This window comes from Aricia agestis, chromosome 8 (assembly GCF_905147365.1).
Source record: "Aricia agestis chromosome 8, ilAriAges1.1, whole genome shotgun sequence".
In the NCBI taxonomy this organism is placed as follows: domain Eukaryota; kingdom Metazoa; phylum Arthropoda; class Insecta; order Lepidoptera; family Lycaenidae; genus Aricia; species Aricia agestis.
Genome location: NC_056413.1, coordinates 6830193 through 6854965, shown reverse-complemented (window position 1 = coordinate 6854965; position 24773 = coordinate 6830193). Strand labels below are relative to the sequence as shown.

Genomic DNA, 24773 nt, shown 5'->3' with positions numbered 1-24773 from the left:
AATACAAATTTTAAATAATATAAAGTTTTTTTGTCTCTACTCTCTCCTGAAAACTTTCCGAACATGGCTTTCGCGATATAGTTACGTTAAAATAAAAAAAAAACTAGAACGCCCACTTTGACCCATCTTCGTCAAGGGTCGTTTTGAGCCAAAATGATGACGCCATGAGTGACGTCATAGCCGCGATCAAAACGACCCCGGTCGCCAAAGGGAACGGCAGAAGGGGACGTTTTGAGCGTTTCGGTCAAAATTAACGTCATCTGGAACGCAGCCTTAATATATACTGTCGTATAGGTTTATGGTAGGTAGGTACGGTACAGTAGTTTAAAAACTTTAAAATAATATTATTATTTATTAGGTATACCGTATAGGTAGGTTTCGTACTCTTTGCATACAAGAGGAAATTTCAGCAAAGTTTTGCAAAGTTAATTTATGTTAAAACTTTTGTCAACTTTAGGAAGTAGGAACAAAAGACGAATTGCGTCTCACGTAAGCATCTAGCTATCATATTAGATATTTCGGAATGCCGCAAACTTTCCAGGTTCTTAAATGCTACAAATGCTCAATATTTCAGGTAAGTAAATTGCTTTTTATTATTAAAAGTAAGTAAGTAATAATATTATCATTCGAGTAAAAAGTTTTGTACGTACATACACACTTGGGTACTTAGGTATTTATCTTAGAATACATCATACTTAATTAATATTATATTATCACATACAATGTAGGTATGGTCAAATTTTCGGGATAAACTTTATTCATTTATGTTGCACTTCTGACTACTAGTTTGATAGGAAAATATTTTTAAGGTTCATTTAGAAAAGAAAAGCAATAAATGGGAGTGTAAACTTTGTAGTGAAAAGCAGTCCATCAAGAGACATTATGGTTTTGGAACAGCTCTGGAATGTAGGGGTCATGTACAAAAATTAAATTCAATGCAGGGTAATAAGTGTGATACTGTAACACAACTTGATTTAGACAGTGATGATGATTTTGAATGTATTCAGAAAGACAGAAAACAATGTTATTCAAAACGAAAAAGCAAATGGTTGGCATTCATTGATGAAAATGACGATAAATCTGACTCAGACCAACAATCTGACTGTAATATAGATATCCCTGTGCAAGTTGCTAAGAAACAGAAACATGAACTATATAAAATAGAAGTAAATGAAAATGAGCATGTCAGGTCTAATATTTTTAATAGTAAATCTAAAGATATTATACAGTCTCAAATACAAAATTCTAAGATGAAATCAAACAAATGGTCAGCTTTTGTCTCCGATGATATATCCGTTAGTAGTTCAATTAGAGAACAAATTCCAAGAAAACAATGTGAACTATATGAGGGTGATGATGATGAGTACACCAATAAATATAATGAGAAATATTATCCCAAACGAGACCATAATATAAAATCAAATAAATGGTCTGCCTTTGTGTCTGATGATGCAAGTGTAAATGATAATTGTTCTAAGACAAGCCAAAGACACTTAGATATTAAAGCAATGACTCCTTTAACTATAGGTATGAGCCAGGATGAATTTATAAAGGTGCCAAAAGACACAATGATCGAACATGATGAATCAAAATGCACACAGTTTGGTGTGATTGAAACAACAGTTGATAAGGCAACTACTTTAAAAAAAAGAAAAACAAAATTTGTTTTCTCTATGTGATGAAAATGATCTTGATTCCATATTAGATATTTAAGATGATTATTATCCAATATACATTACTTTAGAAGAAGATTACTTTCGAAGCGTATAGCGCCTCTACAAGAGTGGCCAGCGTCGGCCCATCGAATGGCGCATGCAATGGCTACGCCACTAAGTTTTCCACACGCTGACCCATCGTAATGGCCCACTACGCTGGGCCATCTTGTAGAACCGCTATTACATTGTCATTTAAATGTATAAAATAGCAAATAAAATTCAAACCATTCTTAATACTTTTATTACAAAACAGTAATTGTCTGTTTTATATAAACAAACCATACAGAAATTCTACATCCAACATACATAATACTGTATATTAACAATATATTACTATTGTTGTTTAAAAGTTTAAATTCACAATGGCAAATACATAATATCACTTTATTTAATACATAAATGCTCCAACAGTTATTAAAAGTAAAAAAGAATGCCCAGTAAAATATCCCTTGGAACATCTTAGAAAAGAGAATTTATGTACAAAATTTAAATTTCATGTTTTTAGGGTTCCATACCCAAAACTCAAGAACGGTAAGGCGCTTTGCAGACAACGGGGCGGGGCGGGCCGGTCAATTTCGCCGCGAATGATAGCACCGGCACTGGCTGCGCGGCATGTTCGCGGACAAAAAGCCTGCCCCGCCCCGTCGTCAGCACAGCGCCTAATAGCTAGAGAGTTGAAATTATCATAGATTATATTGTTTTTCTGTTGCCGCTATAACAACAAATACTAAAAACAAACTACATCAATATTTAAGGGGGGCTCCAATACAATAAACTTTTTTTTGCCATTTTTTGCTCTATATCAATGATGACAGCAAGTAGGCACCTGAAATGTTTACAAAATACCTAAGTATTTTGTATTTATACTTTAGTAATAATTAATAATAAAATTTAAATAAAATAAATAATTAAGGGGTGCTCCCATGCAAAAAACACAATTTTTGCTCCATTATGATTTATGGTACGGAACCCTTTGTGCGCGTCCAACTCGCACTTGGCCGAATTTTTTACTCTTTTCTTCTGGAAGATAAGTAAGAAATTATTTTATTTTACTTGCGGCAGTGTTACAACTTAGAATGTTTGTTTTAATACTTATTTTAATGCTTCTATGAAAGTCTGTTGGGTATATCTAATGTTTCTTCTACAGCTTCTACTTAAATTCCAACAAAATATTTGACAAAATGAGGGCTTTTTAATGAAATGCAAAGTACCCTCAAAAGTCATATTTGGTTAAGGTGGAAAAGAGTAACATTGTAAATTCATAAGAAACATTTCTATCGTAATAGGTACTTATATATTTTATGTTATTTACTAATAGATACAAACACACAAGAATATACATCGCAGATTGAAAGGAAGCCCTACAAGATTCGATGTTGAGAGAACACTAGGTGTAATTTATATGGAGTAGGTACCTACATATTTCACCATATTTGAGATTTCTCGTTTTACCTTATATTGCTCAGAAATTTTGAGGTTTTTAACAGTTTATCTTTTCAATATCGGTATTGATTAATGATCCTCTCTTATGATTAAAGAGAAACCTCGAAAACGGGGCATAGTCGTTACAAATTACTATGCACAATTTTTCATATTATGCTTAAATATTTCTGTCTCGAAGTTTTTCATCGCATCGCGGCGTCGCGATAATATTATGTCAAAGCAATGGTTCTTGTAACCGTATAGCTTTGTCCACATTGTGCCTTTTTCTGTTCATCAAGGGCATGTCTTATAGCGCTGTCAACAGCGAACGTGAGGCATGCCCGTAACGCGCGTTGAAATCATAGCGCGCGCTATGACACTTTTCTTTCAACGCGGGTGGATTTTGACGCGCGTCACGGGCATGCCACACCTTCGCTGTTGACTGCGCTATAACGCATGCCCTTGATAAACAGAAAAAGGCACAATGTGGACAAAACTTATGGCCTGTATTCACTTTGAATGGTGATAAGTGCAGGTGATTATTGTAGCCTTGTGATTATTGTTATTGTGATTAGTAATTAGGAGAAAGTTGTGAACAGCGACTGATTAGTGCAAGTCCTTTATTTTGTCCTAATCACTAATCACAGGCTGCACTCGCACTAATCAAAGTGAATACAGGCCTTTAGACCCGACACGAAGAAAATCTCCATTCTACCGCTAGGCGGCGCTTCGGGTGCGATTACACGGCACAAATTAAAAACCCTAATCTAACTCTTATGAATGAGTAATTTAAGCTGTACATATTACGGGGCTGTATATATTGGCTTGTATATATTACGGGGCAGCTCTTGATTTATGTATAGGCCACGGCCTATGAGCGGCAGCGTCCTAGGATGGCGGCAGAGTTCGTACATTGGGGCGGTAAAATTAAAGTGGCCTATTATACTCCGGCCAGGCCTTGTACCATGAAACTGTTTTGAGACTCAAACAATCGGACGAGTATGCCGCGTCTTGCTCTAACAAACGTGAAATGACGTTGTTAGAGCAGGTCGCGGCATTCTCGTCCAATTGTTTGAGTCTCAAAACAGTTTCGTAGTAGGCCTACTGGTTACAGGTGTCTGTATATTATGAAGTCGGTGTCTCTCCGGAAAATAAATTAATCGACTAGAACGCCATCGTGTGTCGCCGGCGATGAATGTCCCTCGTCCGCGCGTACCGACGACCGTAGCTGCCCATCCTCCAAGCCCTGCAACATGACACCATCAGGCAATTTGACTTAAAAGCAGATTTTGGACCTACGTCATTCTTTTGGCTGGGTCAGGTAAACGGCGTGATCTGTTGGCTAAACTTGACATAAGCCGACCAAATATTGTAGGCTCTATGCATATATCCATACTTGTATTATATATGCGAAAGGGTGTCTGTCTGTCTGTTATCTTTTCACGCCCGAACCGCTGAACCGATTTTGCTGAAATTTGGTGTCCCGGGAAACATTGGATACTTTTTATCCTGGAAAAATAAATGGTTCCCGTGCGATTAATGAATTTTGGCGCAACGGATTCGCTTTCGTCATCTAATTTTTTAATATAAAAAAAAAATTATAAGCAGTAAGTACAAAATTTAGGTCCTGTACCTCTCAATGAGTAAATATACAAACACCCACCTTTGTCTATACGATATTGGGTCTCCTCTGTACATCAGATGATCATCCTCATAACGTCTGTGCAACTCTTCGCTGCTACCTGAAATACACACCATTTGAAATTAGTTCACCAGTTAATTTTGAAGTTAAACTCATAGGCACAGTGTAGGGAATTTGGATTAGTAGAATATGTACATAGATGTGTGTGTTCGAGCCGGCGATCAAAGTGTGCGAGTTTTGTGATTTGGGCCTTGTTGAGAGAAGATGTTCTACATTCTACTGCTCTATGTTACTTGTGTTTACAGTAGTCAGTAGATTATAGAGAAAATACCGTAAGCATTGGAATGTGAGAACCGTCTGCAAGACGGGCCGCGGCAGCTCAGCAGCTGCTGTAGCTGGTTGTGGAAGTATTCCCTCTCCGCCGCCGTCAGATATTTCACGCGGTTCTGAGTTTCGAATGGATCTGAAAAGCAATTTCAATTACTTAATAAAGATTTCTAAAACTAAGTATCATATCAAAAGCCTTATCAAAAAAATACAGATTGAAAAAAAATCGGCCAAGTGTGAGACGGACGCACACGAAGGGTTCGTACCGAAAATGGCAAGGTCTCGAGTTGGAGACAGACAGACAGTGAAGTCTCAGTAATAACTAATAGGGTCCCGTTTCCACTCTTTGGGTATGGAATCCTAAAAATCTTTATTTCTCACCTATCCTCAAGTTGTAGTAAGTGACCAATCCCGTGACGAACTCGCAGTACAGCAGGTTATGCGTCGCGTTGATGGTCCTCACGCAGTTGTATGTGTTGTTGGAAGCGCTCATGCAGAAACAGAACGGGCCGGCCGTCCACAGCGGCGCCGTCCGCCAGTGGTCGTTGTCGTGCCGGAAACAGTTCATGCGCTCCGACTCGCATAACTTCTCTAACTCCGCCTGGAATTCAAGTAAACTGCATTGTATTGGGTTAACTAATTACCTAAGCTATGTAGTGATTATTGAAGATCAAGCACTGGAAGAGAAGACCCTCAAAATTGCCGCCTTCTTATATCCGGTATAATGATTACAATGGTGTCCTCATGTACAGCTTTGTTTGCAAACATTTACAGCCAAAATAGGGTATATCTGCCATTTAAAGATTTCTAAACTAAATTTAACATGCAAGCAGTCGCCGAGCTCTAAACGGCCTGGAGACTTTAAAAATTAAAACTGTATATCAAAAAGTTTACATTTTCAAACTAAAACTTAACAAAGTATTTGTTTTAATACCACAAAAAGCTTAAAAGAAATGTGAAACTTGCCTTTTTCTTTGCTTTCCTCAGCTTCTTTCGTAATCTTTGTTCCTTCAACTTACGTCTTTCTTCTCTAGCTTTTTGAGCTGCTTCCAAGAAGTTGTTTGTTGGTGATTTTGTTTTCCTGGAAAAATAATTAAATAAACAGTATTCTCATTAACAATAAGACGCAGGAAAACTGCAGCAAAAAGCACAACAAAAATATACGTACCTATTTTCTTCACAGTAGCACACGTGTTTGTCCTCATTTTCTATAAACAATGGATGCAATCTTCTTTGGAAAACGTCGACTGGCTTTCCAAAAACATCGCCATTTTGCAAACTTCCTCTAATAGGGTTCTTCTCTTCGTACTCTGATGCATCAAATCTAGTTGGTCCTAGACTTGAAGACAGAGTAGAAGTTGGTGCGTCTGTTATATTTTCATGTTTGACTTTTGAAAATGTTGGAGGAGTGCTTGTTTTATGCATTGATAGGATTTTATCTACAGCTGAATTATAATAATGGAGAGTAGATATCAAGTCTTTGGGCGTTGTTCTGTATTCTTGGGGTGTTATGACTTCGTTCTCTAGAGTAGATCGGTTTACTTTGTACAAGCTGAAGATATTTGTTTCTGTGGTGGTTTGTACCGGTTCACTTTGAGTTGTACTTTGCGTTATATTTTCTTTACTTTCTTCGGTTGAGGCTTCTGTGATATGCGTTGTTACTACAGGCTTTGGTAGTTCACCTAGCGTTTGTGTTACGACTTTATCACTGTTTGATGCCGCAACAATGACGGTTTCTGTTGATGTTTCATTATTTACCTGTCTATCGAATACATCATTTCTGGTATTGGTATTTGATGTAGGTAAAATATACTCATTCGACTGTCTGAATTTCTTATCGAATGTCGTACCATTTCTATGCTTTGTTTTCATTCTGTGTAGTCTTTGTTTGCTATCTTTCGTGGTATTATGATTAGACTTGTTGTGAAAATGATTGTAAGAGTAAGTTGGACTCATTGTTTGTACTTCGACTATTGGTTTACTATTCTTTAAATGCCTTTTTATTTCCTTTAAATCCTCTAGCTTCGTTCTTAATTGTCGTATTTGATCTTCTAAACTTAACCTATTAGTTTGCCACGCTTTTAAATCGCTATAAATAACAGACGAACAATTAACAGTTCCGTCTTTTTCTATCTTACATTCTAATGAAGAGTCATTGTTGTTTATCATAGCATCAGATTTTTTTGGTTTACGATTCGTATGGGACCAATGTTGAGCTCTTCGTTTTATTCTTTTTTTAAGCTCTATGTTTTCTTTGGTTCGTTCATAAGCTTCTAGAAAAGCTTCCGTTTCTTTAATCAGTCTATCGATTTTTTCTTCCACATTCTTCTTATCTCTTTCGCTGACCTGCTCATTTTTGAAGCCCAAATGTCCGATGCTGGGGTTTTCCTCCAGAATACTGTCTACTGTGTTGGGTTCGAACACATCGTTGTCAATTTCTCTTTTGTTTCGAGTTGAGTTATCTCTTTGTGAGTCTCCCGGTCGTCGTGCTATATTTCCATCTGTTTCCAACCTCGTGTAGACGAGACCGCTCGGTGTGAAACAGGCACACTTCTTCGTGCTCATCTTTGACTGCACTGGTTTTACTTCCGGCTGAAATTTTATTACATTGATTTATTGAAGTTATTCAGTTACTTCACCATTAAAATTTTCTGATCAACAATAATTACCTCGAACTTGCACTTGTGTTTTCGCCAGCGACCATTGACAAGCAAGCACTTCCATTTTCTTCCCGTGGAGCATGGCGCCCGCAGTTCCACTTTGGAACATTCAGCTGCCAAGCGGGCCGCTTTGCTGCTTATGATACTTGCTACAGCATCTAATACAATCAGAAAACATTACAATCGTTTAAACGTTAGAATAAAATACCCAATCCATACTAATATTATAAATGCGAAAGTGTGTCTATCTGTCTGTCTGTTACCTCTTCACGCCCAAGCCGCTGAACCGATTTTGCTGAAATATGGTATGGAAAAATGTACGGTTCCCCGCGATGAACTAAATTTAGCGCAAGGGAATTGCGGGCTAGATCTAGAACTAAGTATTTAAAGCTCTTTCTCTATGTAACTCTATGTAATGAGTACTAACTATTGGTGCGGGCTAGATCTAGAACTAAGTATTTAAAGCTCTTTCTCTATGTAACTCTATGTAATGAGTACTAACTATTGGTCATTTTAATAATTTATCTTGATTATAATTTATTTAAAGTTTACCAAAATACGTAACTTTTAAACTAGGCGTCTATTTATCTCCAACGAGATTTCGTCTTAACTCTAAAGTACTAAATGTTAGGTTCAATATCCTCTAGACCGCCTATATTAATAACACCGCGTCCGTTAATATCAGGGTGATAAATCTATAATTATTTACAGCCAATTAGCGGCTGTAACGCGAGATATCTGACCGAGATAACGCTAAGTGGGACCCCAGTGGGAATGAAAATCGTAGCTATTATATAGATAAGCTAACGTCGGGTCTCGTGGACACCATATGATATGGATTCCGAGAAATTGAATGTAGAATTTAGAATATCCATGCAGATCACATATTCTTTAACAGGAAAACTTTGTTTTTGGAACCTAAGGCGTCGCCTTAAGTAGATATGAAAGAACAATGGCCAAATCGTACCAAGTGGGCGGTGGCGTCCCGATATGCCATTAGTAGCAAAAATTCCCTAATATTTTAAGGCATCGAAAATCATTAGAAATGTGTCTATAAATAGCCACAAAAAGATCAATATATTTTAGTTTCGTTATGTTCTGACAGCCGGCGATCATTCGCATTCGTTCTATTATTTGGGTAATACTCTAGGAAAAATTGAAATAATTAGAAACGAGATCGCCGAATATACACTTGTAGACCACACCGCAGTCGGGAAAAAGGTAGTTCTTAAGTCTAACCTCAAAATAATTGTAAACGTTATTAATTATTATAAAAAATCGTAGCTATTTAGACATAATTCTCAAACGGAATTATGTTTAGAGCATAAGAACAACCAAATCTAACTATAGTTTATTTTGGGACATCAAAAATAAAAGTCGAGTCCAGCTCCTATACTAATTTGGCCATGATTCTTTGCAACTCGTCTCATCATTAATTATTTATTTGTCCAAAATATAACATCACAATTACCTGAAGTGTTAAGGTAGCTAAGTTGACTACTGGGATTGATGTCTTCATCCAGAACTCTTTCCAGCGTCGCTTCGAGGATAGGATTGTGGCTTTCGTTTGTGATAAGAGGTTCCGATGACTTGTTTGTCACTGTCGTATCGGTGCTTGTCTGAAAATAGTAAATAACCACGTAATTATTAATATTATGATATGGTTTAGTAGGTAAGAATATTATTATTATCCCTCATTTAAAAATATTTTGTACCAACATTTTTAACTATCGAAACATTTTTTTTATAAAATGAGGGGGAAAACGACCAAACGGGTCACCATGGAAGTCAACTACCGTCTCCCATGACATTCGCAACATTATAAGAGCTGCAGGTACGTTTCCGCACAAGAAGTGCGTAAAAGGCGGCTTGTGATAAAAAATACAATAGCACATAAAATTCCTGATATTGAACACAAAATAAGTACTTAGGTATAATTTGAAACGCAAAAGGCGCGACATATAACTCAATAACAAAAGAAAACTTGGCAGTTATTTAAAAAAAGGGATTAAGAGATAATAATTAAAATGGAATGACAATGGAAGACCGGTCTAGCGGGACCCAAGATGGCGCCGGCTTTGTTTGTAATATACGTCTTATTGTTGCGGATCTGTTGAACCCCGCGACCTACTGAACCCAGTGAACCGCGTCACGACCTTGTCGTATTCCTAAAGCTTACGTTCAAGTTAAAAACATAATCGTTGAGGCATAGGAGAAAAAAATGTGAAAAACCCTGGCTCATTCAACTAAAAAGAAAAGTTGCAAAAGAATGACTTAAATTTTAAAAGCTAAATTGAATATAATATTATAATAATATGATTATCATAATTTGAGATTATGGATATAAAATTATGTCCTGTCTGCAGTCCACAGAAACTAAATTTTACACTCATTAATTGATTATAAATGCTAAAGTATTTGTGACCTATTCACGCTCAAACCACTGATGAGAGAAGGAATGGAGATCATTACCCGGAAAAGGACAGGTATAATGTCAAATTCAGTTAATGCTGCCTTTAAGAAATCAGCTTTAAAACAAAACCAATGCGCCTTTAAGGCTCCGAGAAAAAAACATACCGTAGCCGGTGTCCCTAAGTAATCAAGTCTATAAATAATATTTGTTAGCGAAGGCAATTATAAATGCACGGTGCGATAATTTAATTAAGCGCCGCATAAAAACTGGTCAAGTGCTGTTTAGCTCGCTCCTCAGCTTATTTTTACGTTTTTGAATACCTTCACTTGTCTACTTGACACTTTTAAATATGGAATGCTAGTTTTTAGGGTTCCGTACCCAAAGGGTAAAAACGGGACCCTATTACTAAGACTTCGTTGTCTGTCCGTCTGTCCGTCTGTCTGTCTGTCGCCAGGCTGTATCTCAAGAACTGCTATAGCTACACTACTGAAATTTTCACAGATTGTGTATATCTGTTGCCGCTATACGCATACAACAAACATGATTTTTAGCCTTTTTTGCTCGATATCATTAATGGCAACTGGTAGGCACTTAAAATTTTCACGAAGGTCTTAAATATGTGTGTACTTTAATAATTAATAATAATATTTAAATAAAATAAAAATTTAAGGGGGGCTCTCATACAAAAAACAATTTTTGGCCTATTTGTGCTATACAACGGTATGGAACCCTTCGTGCACGAGTACGACTCGCACTTGGCCGATTATTTAATCGTATTTCGCTTTCAATAATGGACATGGCATAACGGGCAAAACCGTGACTAAAAAATGGAGCCACTTCTTTGTGGTTTGGGGCCATTTTTGAGATTTGAAATATGACACTGACGTAACTTTTTTATTAATATTGACCTAATATTGACGTAATTTTTGGTTACAATATGAAGTAAATCCTTCGGTCGAGCCTTTCTATTGATATCGCTGTCGCATGTGACCGCTTGGGGCTTGAAGCATTAATGGCTGGTGCCATGTTCTTTTAGTGAAATTTTTGTACCTAATGCTAAAACTAGGACAAAAGTAATGTCGGTAACTTCAAAAACTTACATCGTCGTCCTCTACATCATCGTCGTCATCATCGTCCAGCTCCAGGAAGTCATCTTCTGAATCATCATCGAAGTCGCCACTTTCAGAGGACGACTCGTGTGGTGATGAGGTGGTGATCCTCTCGTTCATTTCCCTGCTGTACTTCAAGTGAGCCTGCGTTTCTCTACGACCTGAACTGTACAAGAAGGCTTGAATAAATAATCCAATTATGCATAGATTTTGTGACCTAACTTTTAAAATTAGATATGATAAACTCTAGACACAAAACGAAATACCTACTCAATTAATCTTAACCAGATAAAACAGGATGATTTGAATTTGGAGATAAAGCTGTTCTAAATTCGAATCTACATAAAACTGTTCTAAGTTCAACTCTTCTTAAAACTGGGAATTTTGAATTTGATTCCAAATTCGAACATTTTTGTTTTGTCTTTATTTACCTCTCGACAAGGAATGTATCTGGCCAGTGCGCGGCCGCCAATCGTCGTCGGCGTGGCTGTAACAGCGGCAGCAACGACCGCCCATCCATATGAGCTGGTGGCTCCACACCACCCATGTCCAGGAATGTGGGCGCCAGGTCGATGTTGAGTATGATATCGTCCACCCTATAAGTAGAAGTAACTACCTAGTTTAATAATAATTACAACTTGAGAACTTTCAACCAACTACGAAAAATTATTTGCGTCTTGTGAAAGCAATGCGCCATAGGCGTTTGACCGAAGATTTTATACAATTCTCGCATCGTGCTATCGAGAGATACATAACCATCCTTCCGGGCTATTATTACGAATCTATTGATATTTGATACCATAAAAATCCAATCAGTAATATAAGCATATTTCAGGAGCTGACAAAGTTTCTTCGTACCATGGAGAAAATATACATGTATAATTCGTCTATTGTTTTACTGTAGTCGGGTCAAAAGACAAACACCTAACAGCATATAGGTATATGCTGTTAGGTCTAACAATGCATTGAAAGTTGGTATTCTATGTCCAAATACTCACACAGTCCCAGGTTCGACTCCCGGGCCGCGGACCAGGAAGGGCACTCGTATGTCGAACTCGAAGGGGAAGCTCTTGCCCTTGACGAGGCCGAACTGGCCGAGGTGGTAGCCGTGGTCGGACGTGTACACGAGGTACGTGTTGTCCAGCTCGCCTAACGCTTTCAGCTCCTGGTACACTCGCTCCACAGCCTAAGAAGTGAAAAAAAAAAGTTTTTATAAATAAAAATCTAGAAGGGTTTTTGTGAACTGCGAATGTTTTTATTGTGGCAAAGGTGAAAGGACATTTAGGGAAACAATTTATTTCGCAGAAAGGCATTCACTACGACGATATTTCCGTAGTTAAGTCGGTTAGTCACTTGAATCTGCCTTAGATATCAAACTAAGCATACTTGAGTTACGTACATATTATCATGTATTATGATTTTGTGTTTAGTTTTATTGTAAGTTCATTTATTCGATAGACCTTTTGATTGTAAAGCATACAGGCGTAAATCAACAATGTTATTGAATAGATTTATAATCTGCCAAAAAATAACCTTAAAGGAGTGAGCGCACTGAGACGGCGGGCCGTGCCGGGGCTTAGCGTGCCGGGGCTCATCGCAAAAATCCGCCTCCATACAATTTGTATGGAAGCGGATGCGCGTATCGCACATTGTGTCGGGGCGCATCGGATTTCCGCTTCCATACAAATTGTATGGAGGCGGATTTTTGCGATGAGCCCCGGCACGCTGAGCCCCGGCACGGCCCGTCTCAGTGTGCTCACTCCTTAAAACCTAATCCCAAGCTTAGTTGACGAAGTTCTTAGTAAGAACGAACGCTTTTGTGAAAAAGATAAAAATAGCACTAGCCATATCCACACTCTGCAATGTCTGCAACCGTTTGGTCATCAAAAGATCTGTAAACTGTCTGTGGATGGGTTTCATCTTGTCCGTCACTCGCAGAATCCATTGCTTGTCTGGGTTTGGCGCCAAATCGTAAGTGGGCGTGCTGAAACAATATTCCAATTTTGAATTTTTGATGTACTGTCAGAGAAGTAGATTCCTAGGCAGACGGCGGACCTAAGTAATTTGGTTGCGTTAAGTCAAACCCATCCCACCGATCACAGCTAACATTGAATTGACATAAGCCGACCACATGACGTAGGTCCGTCAACTGCATAGGAATCAATTTCCTCGTACTTACAATAATTAAAACAAAACACAGAAAGTGTTCATGACTCCATGCATTAAAACCGATAATAAAATAAACCTTAAACTGAACAGTAATTGCTTAAAACTAAATTGATAAAGATGAAAGTCAAATAATAAACAATATTGTTAAGAGCGGGCTGCCAAATTGTGCTGTTTTCTAATAAGTACCTACATATTACGATCCCGGAAGACGACTGACTTAAATGAAATGGAGATTTATTTAATCATTGTATGTTTATCTGATATTTGCCTAACTGAAAACACGATTCACTTATTTTGACTCGGTAGTTAAGAGTCGTATTTAGAAAGTAAAGGTCGTAACAACGCGATATTGTTCACTATTAGCTGCAGCGCAAAGTACAATCCTCGCGGGCACGATTAATGGAATCATTATATCACGATTTGAGCATTGCGGGGTGTGTAGGCGGTGCTAGCGTGCTTTGATATTATTGGCAGCAGGGTCTTAAGTCAATACAGTAATAACAGCAGTAGGTCATTCGGACGGGAAACAAAGTAACAACTACCGGCACATCACGAATTGCCGAGTTGACCTACTGAAATTTAAGCAAGATTAATCTGGCTAGCCTTTGATCGTCGAACAAGATAATGGTTCACTAATGAAAACATAAACAACTGTCAAATAAAATTAAAAACTTTGCGTCGGCCACATTTTTTTTACCTTTTTTTTAAGAGATTAGTTACTATGCAGGGCCTGAAATCTTATCATCAACCACATGAAAAATACCATTGCTAAATAAATATTCCAATTAAATCCTAAAAGGTAACATAATGACCATAACAACAATTTCTTAGCAAAAATTCTGCTTGCGAAAGTACGGTATAAAGAGCCGACATACCCAGGAGGTCCGTATCGATCTCGAATCTGGGTTCGATTTTTAAAAATACAGATAATAAATAAAATATTGTGTCAGTTTTTTTATCTTTTTTATTTGCGGACAGGTCCGACCACACAATACGCTGATGGCTGAATATTAAAGGAGCCGCTTACGGTCCGGGGTTCGACACCGGTTGTAGGCGCCGAGACGTCGGCACAGATATGTACAGACGTGAGCTTTTTTAGTTTTGTATAGAACATGAACATTGACCATGTAGCTCCTATAGAATGGGGTCGGTGAATCTTTTAGCCTTTTTATATTAAGTACTTGCTTATGTCTTTAAAGTTAGGTACTGCAGCAATTGCAAAGCTGAATTAGCTTGAAATTAAAACCTAAAAGTACGAAACTTTAATTTATAAATTATAATTTAAAGGTCTGTTCCAGACACAGTCTACATTCTACAATCAGCTGAAGTCTGAGGTCAGTGGCCTTATAAGCGAAGATTCTTTTAATTACTGGATATTGGTAACTTATTTCTAGGTATTAAGGGTGAAGCCAAACGAGCGTAATTTGTGAGTTGTGAGTGGCAGAATTTCGGCTGGCAGAAATTCTGCTGCATTCAGTTTCTTCATACAAAAGTCCTGTTTGGTCCACACGAGCGTGATTTTGTGAGTCATGATTTGTATGAAAAGATATTTACGCGACCGAAATTCTGCGACTCACAAATTACGCTCGTTTGGCTTTACCCTAAGACGTATTATCATTTCTATCTACTTATTTAGAAATGGCTGTAATTAATTTTATACAAGATTTCTACAATCTCTTCACTTCAAACTATAGGTACCTAATACCTATTCCCCCAACAATATTGAGCCAAAACCAAAAGTATGTCCGCGACAGAATGCGTAAACAAAATAAATTTAAATTCGCCTGGCGAATTTCGCCTGCTGTTAACACAGAATCCAATTTATACGAATTAAAAATGTAAACGTGTTCACGTAGCTCCTGTTGGGAAGTGCTGTTTGTCCAATTCGTATTAATTTAAGTTAATCGATTCAGCACTTTGCAGGACGTGAGGAGAGTGGAGACTGAAAGTTTGTGTGACTGCAGTAAATAACGCTATGTGCGGGGCTCCTACCCTTAAGCTTAAGGCTTAAGGTCCATAATAATTAAGCTTTTTAACTGGAGGTAGTGGGAAGATCTCAAGTACATAATACGGACGCTCATACGGTGAAAGAAAATATCGTGAGGAAGGAAAATACGTCTTGGATGGTCCAAGACGTGTTGACCTGCTCATTCCTCTGGAGTCTGGACTATAAGAGCCGAATCACACCGGAATGGCAGCGAAGCGGCGAGCATTTTCAGTGTCAAATGATTTTAAACTTTATCTAAATTATTGTAATATAATTTATAGTATCGCTTGAGAAATCGCAGCCGCGAGACTTTCCAAGTTTCTCAAGCAATACTATGTATTAAAATAATGAATTTAAAATCATATGACATTGAAAATGCTCGCTGCTGCGCTGCCTTTCCGGTGTGAATCGGCCCTAAGAATGCCGTAATGTGCTTGGGCAACCATCCCGGACATAACAGTATTTGAAGAGCAATAACTTTGCTCTAAAAATACTATAAGTATAAATCATCCACTGCAATGGATGCAAAGGCCTTGGTTTTAACTGGAGGTCACTGAAGAAGGCAGGCGGTATGTATGCTCAAAATAATAAATTCTCAACCTAAATAAAAATTTAAAGCTACGTAATATATTATGTACTTGGTAACAGAAGCACATTTCAAGTCTTGATGCTTAAAAGTCTCATAATACTCGAGGAAACCCTAAATAAACGTCAAAATGTCGACAAAATACAAGATAAAAAGCCACAAAGTCTAGACTCTAGAGTCTAGAGGGCTTAGGTGATGTATTCAGGACTGATAGCTCAGTAAAAGTCTTTGGGAGTGCGACTTGCAACCTTATTGCTATGATATTAATTATTAATGTTTAAAACTGGTGCAACTCGAACATTCACATAACCAATGTAAAACAAGTAATGACCAAAATACTTAACTATCCAATGTTTGATTTCGCCGTTTCGTTGCATAAAGCATAACATGTATGCTTAGTTATATATTATTTTATAAGCTTCTATCTAAACCTCTGTAGATACCCTATTACCTCTTAAAGGCCGGCAACGCACCTGCAGCTCTTCTGATGCTGTGAGTGTCGCCCATGGACACTCGCAGCATCAGAAGAGCTGCAGGTGCGTTGCCGGCCTTTTAAAAGGGAATAGGGTAATAGGGGAGGGTCCCTACCCACCCTATTCCCTTCCCTACCCATCCCTATGGGTAGGGAAGGGAATAGGGTGGGCATTGGGCCTCCGGTAAACTCACTCACTCGGCGAAACACAGCGCATGCGGTGTTTCACGCCGGTTTTCTGTGAGAACGTGGTATTTCTCCGGTCGAGCCGGCCCATTCGTGCTGAAGCATGGCTCTCCCACGTCTTGTTGTGTGTTCTAAACTATAAGACTCTTCAAATTTCAATGTTTTATATTGTTCAGTTTTTACAATCGTTCGTAGATATTTGTAAGTAGGTACAAACATGAGATTTTATTAATGTGAAGATTCAGAAATATGAATCTCCGCATATTAATGTAATTATTATTTATTATATTATATCCTCGGTAAAAATCTTAATATACATTTAAAAGCAGCCTACTATCAAAATATGAAATATGAATCATCGACAATGACAAAGTTTTGCGTTAAGAAATTCAATTAACTTACCAATGATTAAAAAGATTTCAATAAAATATGGTACTGTATCAATAAAATATTACAAATAAGTAGGTACCATCGAGGAAGTTGATTCTTATGTAATTGACAGACCAACGTTATTTGGTCGAATATGTCAATTCAATGTTAATTGTGATCTGTCAGCTGGGTTTGACGTAACGCGACCAAACTACTTAGGTCCCCGATTTGCATAGGAATCAACTTCTCTGATAGTACATAAAAATGTTAGCTCTATAAAATAAATGTATTATTTATCTAACAATAACCAAAACGTTTATTTGGTCGTGCTCATATGTATTAAATTATCATAAACTCACCCATCAATGATACTTTTGCATGCTTTTAAAACGTAATATATTTAAGTCAAATATGTTTATGGCATTATAAAGTCGCTCGGAAGATATTATGCCGACCCCTAATGGTCGAATATATGAAATTCTGAGAACTTCTCAGACTTGAAGGCATTTTTGAATGAAAATGCCACGGAGGACTGTAGTTTATCTGCCTGCATTATCTTTAAACTTAAAAGCATTATAGCACAGATTACGAAATAGTTGTTACTACGTTAGATATAGTTAATAAGTTTTAGTGAATAACTTTATTAAATGCCTCCTTATCGACTACAGTACATATACTACAATTTTTTTAATCTATACCACTATTACGAGTATAATTGACCCGCCAAAAGTTGTGGGGGCTACGCACGGAGCTAAAACAAAGAGGTGTGGTAATCCCTTATGAAACTTTTGTATTAGCACCGTGGGGCTACGCTAGGCGCCTGGGCTCCGATGGGAGACAAAAAGAGACGCCTGGGCGCCGAAGAAATCTCGCCCAGGGCGCTGGTAGTGCTAAAAGATGCTGCTGGTAGACAGACACACTGTATGCACTGTGTGAGGTTTGGTCACGTTAAAGAAGAATGGCGTATGTACCTATGTACTTACTGATGTGTAGTGACGTTAAAGAAGATATGGCGTATGTAATTTATGTAGTCACTGATGTGTAGTGACGTTGAAGAAAAGATGACGTATGTATGTAGTATGGTACCTACTATACTATGTACTCACTAGTAGGTATTACACGCATCAATATTATCATGATTGTAGTATCACGTGATTCACAAGTGTACTGTGATACTGTGATTCCGCCTATTACACCATCAATATTATCACGGAAACGTGATAATATATCAGCGTGTAATACCTGCCACTGATGTGTGGTGACTGGTGACGTCGAAGAAGAGATGGCGTATGCGGTATGTATATGTACTCACTGGTGTGTGGTAACGTTGAAGAAGAGATGGCTATACTGCGGCGCGGAGTCCTCCGGGCCGTGCGGCGCGGGGAACGACATCACCAACAGCACCGGCTTCCGCGAGAAGCGCTGCTTGCTCGCGCGCAGGAACGCGATGGAATCGTTCGCTATTAGATCTGGGTAGTAGTCCTGTAGAAGAAACCTGAGATTTACTAACAGCCATGGATGCACAAAACTCCTTCTCCTAATTACAACCAAAACGTAAGGATACCACAACATTAATTATATTAACACGGAAGCTATATATATGCGCAACAAAAAATTAACAGTCGGCGACCAAAGAAGAAATTGCAGTCCTAAAATCTCAGTGTCAATGTGCTAAGCCCTTAGCCCTAAGGTATTATAATTTAAGGTAGGTAAAACCGATTTACATTGAGCAGCTAACAAGTCCTCCTTTCTAAGATGGCAGGGGTATCGCCAAAAAGTATTCTCTTACTTTTTTACCGACGGCAAAGGAATTCCCTAGCAACATTCTCTTACTTTGTGATAGTCGTCACCGTGTTTGATCTTCTTGCCGTTCATGTTGATGCTGTAGTTGTAGTACTTGGAGTTCATGATGAGGCCGCCCCACTCCCGCCACCCGGGGGGGATGTACGACCCGTTGTACTTGTTCAGATACTTGCCGAAATACCCTGGAACAATGAAAAAAAAATCGTCAATAATAGCCATAACCTGCCAAAATAGGTACCGTACTCTAGAACAGCGGGGCTAAAATGGTCACATTTAGCAATTCCTCTCAATCAATTCAGCAAATGAATTGTCATAACTCTCAAACTGACAAATGTCAAATCAGTACAAAAATACAGAAATGAATTGCAAGCAGAGTTGCATTTTGCGATTTTAGAAAAATGAATCATTTTATGATTCATGTCATGATTCTTCAAAGCGACCATTTTAGCCCCGCTGAGGTTCCTAAGTGTGCGCCGCGGCGCCCTGGTGGAAAGGCAAGAGGGGCGCCGTGAGTCGATCCTCCATCATTACATGAAACCACAAATATTATAAAATAAAATTATACGAACTTTCATCTTTATATAAATTAAACATTTTATTTCTAAATTATAACAAAAGTAATTACAAAGTATTACTGCTCATGTAATCTCGTAAATGCCTTTACTAATAAAAGACATTCGCGATAAAATGATATCTAAATTCCTGCAGGTAATAGTCTACTCAAATCATAAGAATGCACACAGAATTGTTCAGTCAGACAATAGTTCACAAACTTTAATTTGGGCACACGTCTTGCAAATGGGGTTTTTAATTCCGAGCAGACGCGAACGAAAATTGCTCGCAAACTGCAGACGGGGGCGTATTGCTTTGTCATGAAGTTGCCAGAAGTGTGACTTGAAAAATATTGTCTTGTTGAACTCTTTATATTTTGAACTAAGTTTTCTGCCTTAAGTTATATGGCTTTAAGGCGCCAAGCCTTTAAGGCCCAGTAGTCCCTAAAATAAGCAGGTCGATGTCGGTCAGTACGAATATCGACGTTAAGGACATTAAAATAACATTCATATCAGCGCGCCTTGTACAGTGGCTGTTACGCGCTCGCCGCATGCCTTGATAATAGAAAATAGGAGTATAAACCTTTTGTTTTTAGTATTACACAAATCAAATATATCAAATCGTTTACGTTAGGTTACGACACATATACTACATTTTTTGTTTTTTCTAGAAAGTGTGTAATTTAGCCATAAAATGATTTAATTATGAAAAACAGCGTTATAACAGTCATCTTTGATATTTTTTTCTATCGAGCAGAATTTTTCAAATTGTGTACTGATATACCTTTGCGTACTTATAGGAAATTTTCTCAATTTTAAAATGGTACAAATTTTATACTTACTTAAATAATGACATTTCCTTTACTAAAAACGTGTTTTAAAAAACCCATTTTACGTAGTTGCAACAACCACAGCGCCTTAAGGACTTATGATTCTTGAAATTAAATTAATGAACAACTAACTTCAATTTTAAACCTTTACATAGGACCTCATAGGACTATTTAAAACAAAATAGCAATCATAATATCGAACCAAAACAAAACTATGTACTTACTTTGTTTTGTTACTTAGAATTCAATATGATTCAACGATTCAATTGTAAAGGCAAATATCAAATAGATAATCTAGAAATAGATTCCAGGAAAGGACTAGACCTATATTATGATTCAGTATTTGCATACAACTTGACGGCATAAAATATTCCTTTGTTAGGACGTGTCCTGTAAAAATGATGCCTGGAAAATGCATTGTTAAGGAATTTTACAAGTAAAATGTCACAACGCCGAGGTAATATTGTAGTGGACGCGGACGTGGTAAGAAATAGAAATATTGTCTAGAATTACTACAGTCTAGATCAGTGGTTCTCAAAGTTTTTTGTGGCGAAACCCTTTTGAATGCCACTTTTCACGGACCCCTAAAAAATAATGTTTTGTCATTTAATCCCTGCTGATGGCTGATGACATTTCTAAAAGCAATTTAGGTATCGCTTGCGGAGTCCCTACGAAGCCTTTGCGGAACGCACTTTGAGAATGGCTGGTCTAGATAATAACAGATTGTAGAATTTGAATAACAAAGTTATTTTCCTTTTACTTAGAATTTAGATGTTTGAATTCAAGTAGCGTATTAAATAGTTACTACATAAGTTAAGGTAAGATTTTATAAGTCACTTAAAAGTTGGACCACAATCTACATATTTATTATTTAGTGTAACCTAGCGATACAAAGTTGAATAATTTAGTAACGTTTATAATATATAAGTATAATAAGCAATAAGTATAATAAGCAGTAAGTATAAAAATGCCTATTACGCTAAATTCTAGAATGTTACAAATTAGTTTTTTACAGTGCGGAAAGAAAACCAACTCGACAAATCTACAAGAAGTAAATTTGATACCTACTATATAGGGTCGCTGTTACCAACACAGAAAAATAATTCTCCAACAGTCGCTAAAAGCATTTCGTGTTCATAATTGATCAGGAATTCGAGATCACTGTGTGGTCCGCATTGTATTCCAAACACGAAACTAATCTGACTGGATACGGAAATGTTATTGTGTTCAGTGTTGCCATTATAAGAGGCTTTCGCCGAATTTGAAGTTAGAGAAATAGGGATGTTGCTTATTTATTATTTACGTAGTCTAAACGTCAGATCTAAAACTTACTGCTGCACTCAGAGACGAATATTAATTAAAATTATCATTTAAAGTAAGTAATTATTAACTAGCTGTTTCACCGAGCTTTGCTCGGTATTCGATAAAACACGAATTAAATGACATTTTCTAAAAATGATTCCTAGCTAGATCGATTTATCGCCCTCCAAACCCCCTATATTCGGCTCCAACGAATTTCATAAAAATCGTTGGCGCCGATTCCGAGATCCAACGATTTTTATGAAATTTAGTATATAGGGGGTTTGGAACTCTTTGTTGCCGGAAGAACTATGTCTAGGCTCTCTATTCGGTTAAAAGTTTAAACTGAAAAAGTGCAACACTTGCTTTAGTCTAAGAAATAAGTACATCTTGTTTTCAATACGAATGAACTGAGACAAAATACACAAATCTTTGCTCCAATAAATTAAACCCACGTAAAACGAGGGACTTAAACTGTAGAGTTAATACTGAATATTTATCGGATGACACAGGTGAGCCGAGGGTTGGAATTTTCATTCGCTGACCTCAATATCTTAGCGCCGTGTGGGGAATGCCGACATTTCGAATTCCACTTCATATTTCGCTAAGCCTGGATATTTATGGAAGCTCCTAATGACTTATGATTAATGATGAACAGGGGCCACAATTTAAATAACAGACAGAAGATCATATTGATACCCATAATCTATTCAAAGGCACACATACGTTAGCGTGATCTTAAGTAACTTTACTTAGCAAAAAAACAGTATTCCCAACACATAAATCTTATCTATTTGTTGATTGAGCTTGATTTTAAATCCACGACTGAGTTGCTCTACTGTGTAAAAATATTATATCTGAGCTACTCGTAGATTTTTTTAAATGAAATAAGAGGGCAAACGAGCAAACGGGTCGCCTGATGTAAACTACCGGGACACTCGCAACTACCGGGACACTCGCAACATCAGAAGAGCTGCAGGTGCGTTGCCGACCTTTTTAAGAGAGAATACGCTCTTTTCTTGAAGGTTTGAGGGTCGTATAGGTCCGGAAATACTGCTGGTGACAGTTTGTTCCAGAGTTTTACAGTGCGCGGCAGAAAGTTACGCGAGAAACGCACGGTGGAAGACTGCCTCTCATCAAGGTGATGAGGATGGTATGTTTTTCGCGTGGCACGATTGCGAAAAGTTGCAGGTGGTATCATTCCGAACAGTTCCTCAGAGCACTCCCCGTGATACAACCGATAGAGGAATCAGAATGAAGCTACATCTCGGCGTAATTCCAAGAGGTCCAAGCTGTTTGAAACACTATGACAGTCAACAATTCGAGCGGCCCTTCGTTGGATACGATCCAGAGGGAGCAGTTGGTATTTTAGCGTCCGGGCTGCTAATATCTATTTGAAGATTTCTTGATGAATGCTCCTTACATGCAGTTTATTCGCGTTTATTCTGCAGCAAGTCGTCAGTGTAAAATATGTCCTCGAACCACACTGCCCAGTCCCCGTAGACAAGTGGCAAAACGCTAACGCTAACGCTACAAAATGTATGGATTTGACATTAGTATTCGCTAGCGAAGCGATGACTTATGTCAAATCGCATACATTTTGTTGCGTTAGCGCTAGCGTTAGCGTTAGCGTTTTGCCACTTGTCTAGGGGGGCTGTCCTAATTTCCTACTTCTAATAGGCACAGGAATAGCATCGCGAGCTAAACGCCTAAATGTATAAACAACAACGTACAGGTTCCACTTATTTCCTTTTATGTTTATGTCTAAGACCCCGAGCTTACATTTATCTTTCATAAATAGAAAAAGGAGTCTTATAAATTGCCATGTTCCATTTCCTACATCCGTCCTTCTCACACACTTTCTTCCTTTCACTGGTCGTAAATTACTCGACGTGGAAACTAGCCGGGACAAAGATTTCATACGAAATGTTTTGAGGAACATTCATTTATTATTCGGAGCGAAAACGTGAGGTTCTTTTAAAAGACCTCTAATAATTATTAATGTTAAAGCGCATTTTGGTTTGCAAAATACCTAATGTTGGCTGTTTAAATACGTTTTTGGGATATGCTCACAGGTCATAACGAATTGTTTACGGAAAGTTATTTTAATAAAGATAACTTATAACTTGAAAATATACAATCATGTCGCAAAGCATAAAGTAAGGTCAATGCGTCGAAGTCCGGCATACTTTTCTAAAATTAAAGTTTAACATAATTTATTGACTTGAGATTCGCTTTTTAAAGTAACTTGTGTCATCGGAAATTATAGGTTATATATTAGTTAGACCTATAATAATCTTAAAATAATCTTAGTTGCCGTATTTTTTTACTTACGTGGTATTTTTTAAAAACTCGGCGTGTAGACGGACTTCCCTTACAGTTTGAGGTAAGTCCGTCTAGCAGCAGTATAGCCATAACTTGTGAAGTAAAATGCATGGCAACGGTTTCTAGCAAAGCCGCAAAACGGCCATTTAAATATGTGGGTAAGGTGTCGGTAATAAGGTTCGCATTCCAGAGAAAATTAATTTTATATCATTTTAAGGCAAGTCCGGCATATCGTAAGTCTAAGTGGTCGCAAACATTGTCATTAAGATTAAGTATAGTGCATTTTTTGAAAAATTAAACACTAAGTATAAATATAAAATATGTTTATTACAACAAAATTATATTATATAGTATTGCCGGTAAAATCAACAACTTTGCTTCATCATCATTTATGGGATGAGACATTTTTCAACATACTCCATTTAATTTTGATTTGATTATTGTTATTGATATGTCTACTTACTACCTATTTTTTATTCCTTCATATTAATATTTAGTTAGTTAAAATAACTTTTTAGTTTACGTGGCAGATTAGGGCCATGCACGCGAAAGTTTCGCGTTTTTACCATTATTTTCGCCGCTCAATTAAAATTATAAGGGTTGTTGGTCCGGGAGGTAAGATTTTTTAAGAAAATTTCCTGCTCTTTAAGGATCTTTTTTCAAATTTTGATTACTTATCTCAAATAATTTTTGGTTTTTGGAATATTAAAAAAACCAAACCCTTCTTTTTTACTTAGTAGTTTATAACTTTTGCAATTTTTATCAGCCCCTCTTATATGCTCTTTTCGTGCTACACTGCACGATTTGGGCAATGCTATGATTTAGTAGTCCATAGTTTAAATGCAAATTAACAATAAAGACGTGTATATTTGAAAAGGTTGACAATATCTGATTCGAGGCAAGAAGAA

The 24773-nt window shown here is 37.4% G+C and overlaps 2 protein-coding genes across 2 annotated transcripts in view; one reads left to right on the top strand and one right to left on the bottom strand.

The window, feature by feature from the left end:
- Nucleotides 1–349: 349 nt before the first annotated feature.
- On the top strand, nucleotides 350–1928 carry LOC121729423 (MRN complex-interacting protein). The gene is made up of 3 exons (XM_042117940.1): nucleotides 350–371; nucleotides 458–574; nucleotides 810–1928. Exons 2-3 carry the CDS (start codon nucleotides 524–526, stop codon nucleotides 1677–1679), a joined length of 921 nt encoding a protein of 306 aa, XP_041973874.1. The 5' UTR covers nucleotides 350–371; nucleotides 458–523; the 3' UTR covers nucleotides 1680–1928.
- A 2267-nt stretch (nucleotides 1929–4195) lies between these two features.
- The window catches only part of LOC121729334 (extracellular sulfatase SULF-1 homolog), a 111505-nt gene continuing 90927 nt past the window's right edge, over nucleotides 4196–24773 (bottom strand). The window contains exons 4-17 of the mRNA XM_042117813.1: nucleotides 18891–19042; nucleotides 18370–18539; nucleotides 13134–13272; nucleotides 12287–12474; nucleotides 11720–11884; nucleotides 11280–11454; nucleotides 9238–9385; nucleotides 7776–7924; nucleotides 6275–7698; nucleotides 6073–6187; nucleotides 5488–5707; nucleotides 5111–5242; nucleotides 4801–4879; nucleotides 4196–4383 (exon numbers count right to left, since the gene is read on the bottom strand). Coding sequence (XP_041973747.1) covers nucleotides 4302–4383; nucleotides 4801–4879; nucleotides 5111–5242; nucleotides 5488–5707; nucleotides 6073–6187; nucleotides 6275–7698; nucleotides 7776–7924; nucleotides 9238–9385; nucleotides 11280–11454; nucleotides 11720–11884; nucleotides 12287–12474; nucleotides 13134–13272; nucleotides 18370–18539; nucleotides 18891–19042 — 3338 coding nt within the window. The 3' untranslated portion in view covers nucleotides 4196–4301. The remainder of the gene's footprint in view (nucleotides 4384–4800; nucleotides 4880–5110; nucleotides 5243–5487; nucleotides 5708–6072; nucleotides 6188–6274; nucleotides 7699–7775; nucleotides 7925–9237; nucleotides 9386–11279; nucleotides 11455–11719; nucleotides 11885–12286; nucleotides 12475–13133; nucleotides 13273–18369; nucleotides 18540–18890; nucleotides 19043–24773) is intronic.

Coding starts and splice junctions, on each gene's coding strand:
- LOC121729423 (XM_042117940.1), top strand. CDS start 524: ATGCCGCAAACTTTCCAGGTTCTTAAATGCTACAAATGCTCAATATTT. Junction 575..809: donor ACAAATGCTCAATATTTCAG/GTAAGTAAATTG, acceptor AATATTTTTAAG/GTTCATTTAGAAAAGAAAAG.